General features: G+C 34.0%; 1 protein-coding gene across 1 annotated transcript; it reads left to right on the forward strand.

Moving 5' to 3' along the window:
- The first annotated feature begins 1,235 nt into the window (after positions 1 to 1,235).
- Positions 1,236 to 2,259, forward strand: LOC141399877 (circadian clock-controlled protein daywake-like). Its single transcript, XM_073979223.1, has 2 exons — positions 1,236 to 1,383; positions 1,441 to 2,259. The coding sequence occupies exons 1-2, from the start codon at positions 1,302 to 1,304 to the stop codon at positions 2,127 to 2,129; spliced, it is 771 nt and encodes a 256-aa protein (XP_073835324.1). The 5' UTR covers positions 1,236 to 1,301; the 3' UTR covers positions 2,130 to 2,259.
- The last annotated feature ends 386 nt before the right edge of the window (positions 2,260 to 2,645 follow it).

The following is a 2,645-nucleotide window of genomic DNA, read 5'->3' on the forward strand; positions in this document are numbered from 1 at the left end:
GTGATATGTGCACCAAATACCTAAAATCGGCCGAAAATATATATGTGACCTATATCCAAAAGTGAGCCTGATGGGCTGAATTAAACCACCAGCGAAACGATCGTAGCATATTGGTTGGGTGTGTGGGATTTTGCTAGAATTCCCATTTTCAATACAAACGCCTTAGGTCATGTTAGCTCGATTAAAATTCAATTAATTAAAAACCTTTCATAAATAATGACCTTCGTCCTAATAAGACAACAATAAATACAACTTCACAGCAGAACCCGGCTGCCCCGACTGAGGTTTGAACCTGGGTCCTCTCCAACAAACAGACAATGTTGTCGTGGTCTTAGCGTTCTAAGCCACTTTTGTACATTTGGAGTCGTCAAAACTTAAATTTTTCAGAAGAAATGCGGATATCCTGAGGTGGCAGCCATATTATACAATGGTAAATATTCTCTATAATGTATGGGAATGACTTTTGCGTAAAATATACGACTCTAGGAGACAGTGAGCTTCCAAAACTAAACTTGCTGAAAGAAAAAGGCAAGCCTTGTTAGGCATTTCACTTTATTATAACAAGAATCCTTGCCAAAGCAGGATATACGGGTTTGTTCTTAAGCCAACCCAAGTTTTAAAGGGGGGTTCTATTCAAATGAGCCAAATTTTGTACTTCAAATTTTGACTTTATTTTGCTTACGTTGTATAATTCTTATATAAATTACATTTGAATACTAATGAAGGACAAAGTTTACTCCAAACACATGAAACAAAATATAATAAAACTTAAACACTTATAATGCATAAAACGAAAAAATGGAGGTTGAAAAAAATTTTGTAGGGGGTTCTATTCAAGTGAGCGGTGTATATATGGCGTGATTGGCGCACCAAATACCTAAAATAGGACGAAAATATTTGTATGCACAAATGCAAAAAAAACACATAATATTCCTTACCACAGTGTGGTGTAGGGTATAAAAAGCTTGGGATTTATATTGACCATGCAATAAATCTTTTATTAAATATCGAGTACTATATGAAATAATAGATTAATTTCACAAACTGCAATTATTTGATATAATCCGCTTTATTTGCAGGTTGTCAATGTCAACATCTACAAGATGTAATCAATAAACTAAAGTCAATTATAGGTGATTTCCATGCATTTCAGTTAATAATTAGTAAGCTGACATTGTGGACTTATAAACAGTTATTCAAGTAATTGTATAGAATTTAAATTAATTAGGTCTAGCATTGCGAATAACTATAAAGATCGAAAATAAAATTGTGACTATCTTACAATAGTAGAACACTTCAACATGAAAGGTTTCAATTTGTGTTATTTCTTATTCACAATATCGTGGGGTTTTTTTCTTCAACCTAGTTCGGCGTTTGAGTGGTGTAATTTGGAATATTTTTATTAAATTCTTTTTTTATAATAATCGTCTATATTTTTAGCTTTCTTGAAGGCCTGCACAGCAGAGGATGAATTATGTCAGCGGGAAAATGTTGTCTCATTCTTTAAAACCTATTCCAATGGAGTACCTGAACTAGATATACCTCAATTGGAGCCACTAAGCTTGGGAAAATTTAATATAAAACATCAAGGAAATCCAAATTTCAATTTAAATATGTTCATAAAAGATGTTCAATTAGTTAATCACACCAAAATCGAATGTCTCGCAGTTAAGGGTTTCAAGAAAGATGTAACCAAACCTACACATATAACAATGCTAATAAGACATCCTTATTTAACGTTACAAGCTCATTGTCATCTAAAGGGCAAGTTATTAATATTCAATGCCGAAGGAGATGCTGATTTAGAGATTCGTATGATAAATACAACAAGTGCCATCGATGTAGACTTGGAGCCATATACCAAGGATAACCGCAGCTATTTTAATGCAACATCCTATTATGCCAAACAACAAACATCAAGTGCGAAAATTGTCTTCAAAAATTCGTCGCTATTCAATGGAGATCAACAATTTGCTGAAATTTTTACAGATGCCATCAATGAGAATTGGTCTTTGATGCGCGATGAAATTCAGCCGCATTTTGAAAAGGTTAATGCTAAGGTTGCTTTGATAACACTTAATAAGATTTTACGCACTATACCGTCTGATCAATTTTTCAAGGATCAATAAAAAGTGTTGAGGTTTCTTGTTTGTTTTATTATTTCAAACGACAATGCAATATGTGCAATAAAAAATAATTAAACAAATAAAAAATATCAGTCGGCTTTGCCGACAGAGATATACCCTCGGTCTATGTGAATTGAAACTTTCATTTACGGACAGATCAAATATATTTAGGGTCTTTTCAGTATTTTTTCAGTATCTTATGGGAACTTGCCGACAAAAATGTTGATTAGGATTAAAGTTGAAAAGTGTTGCGGCGGAGGTACTTCAAGGAATGGACATAGTCCATTACGGAAGTGGATCTTATTTTGGGACCAGTATGGCTGGAAGCATGGACTTGTCTACGAAAAACATAATAACGCTGTAAACAGGACCACAACGAACAGCATCGGTATACATTTCCAAAGGATCTTCGAACAGACCCTAAACAAACGTTGAACTTTTGTGAGGGAGGTACCCTAAGGAGATCCGTTATGGGCCATTTCAGAAGTTAAACCAAATTTGGACAAAATATTAGAAGAT

This window comes from Musca autumnalis, unplaced genomic scaffold, assembly GCF_047663935.1.
Source record: "Musca autumnalis isolate F117 unplaced genomic scaffold, ASM4766393v1 scaffold_3, whole genome shotgun sequence".
Lineage (NCBI taxonomy): Eukaryota > Metazoa > Arthropoda > Insecta > Diptera > Muscidae > Musca > Musca autumnalis.

What these genes read in the sequence shown, in the direction of transcription:
- LOC141399877 (XM_073979223.1), top strand. Translation starts at nt 1,302, where the DNA reads ATGAAAGGTTTCAATTTGTGTTATTTCTTATTCACAATATCGTGGGGT. An exon ending in TAGTTCGGCGTTTGAGTGGT is followed by an intron (nt 1,384 to 1,440) that starts GTAATTTGGAAT and finishes CTATATTTTTAG; the next exon opens with CTTTCTTGAAGGCCTGCACA.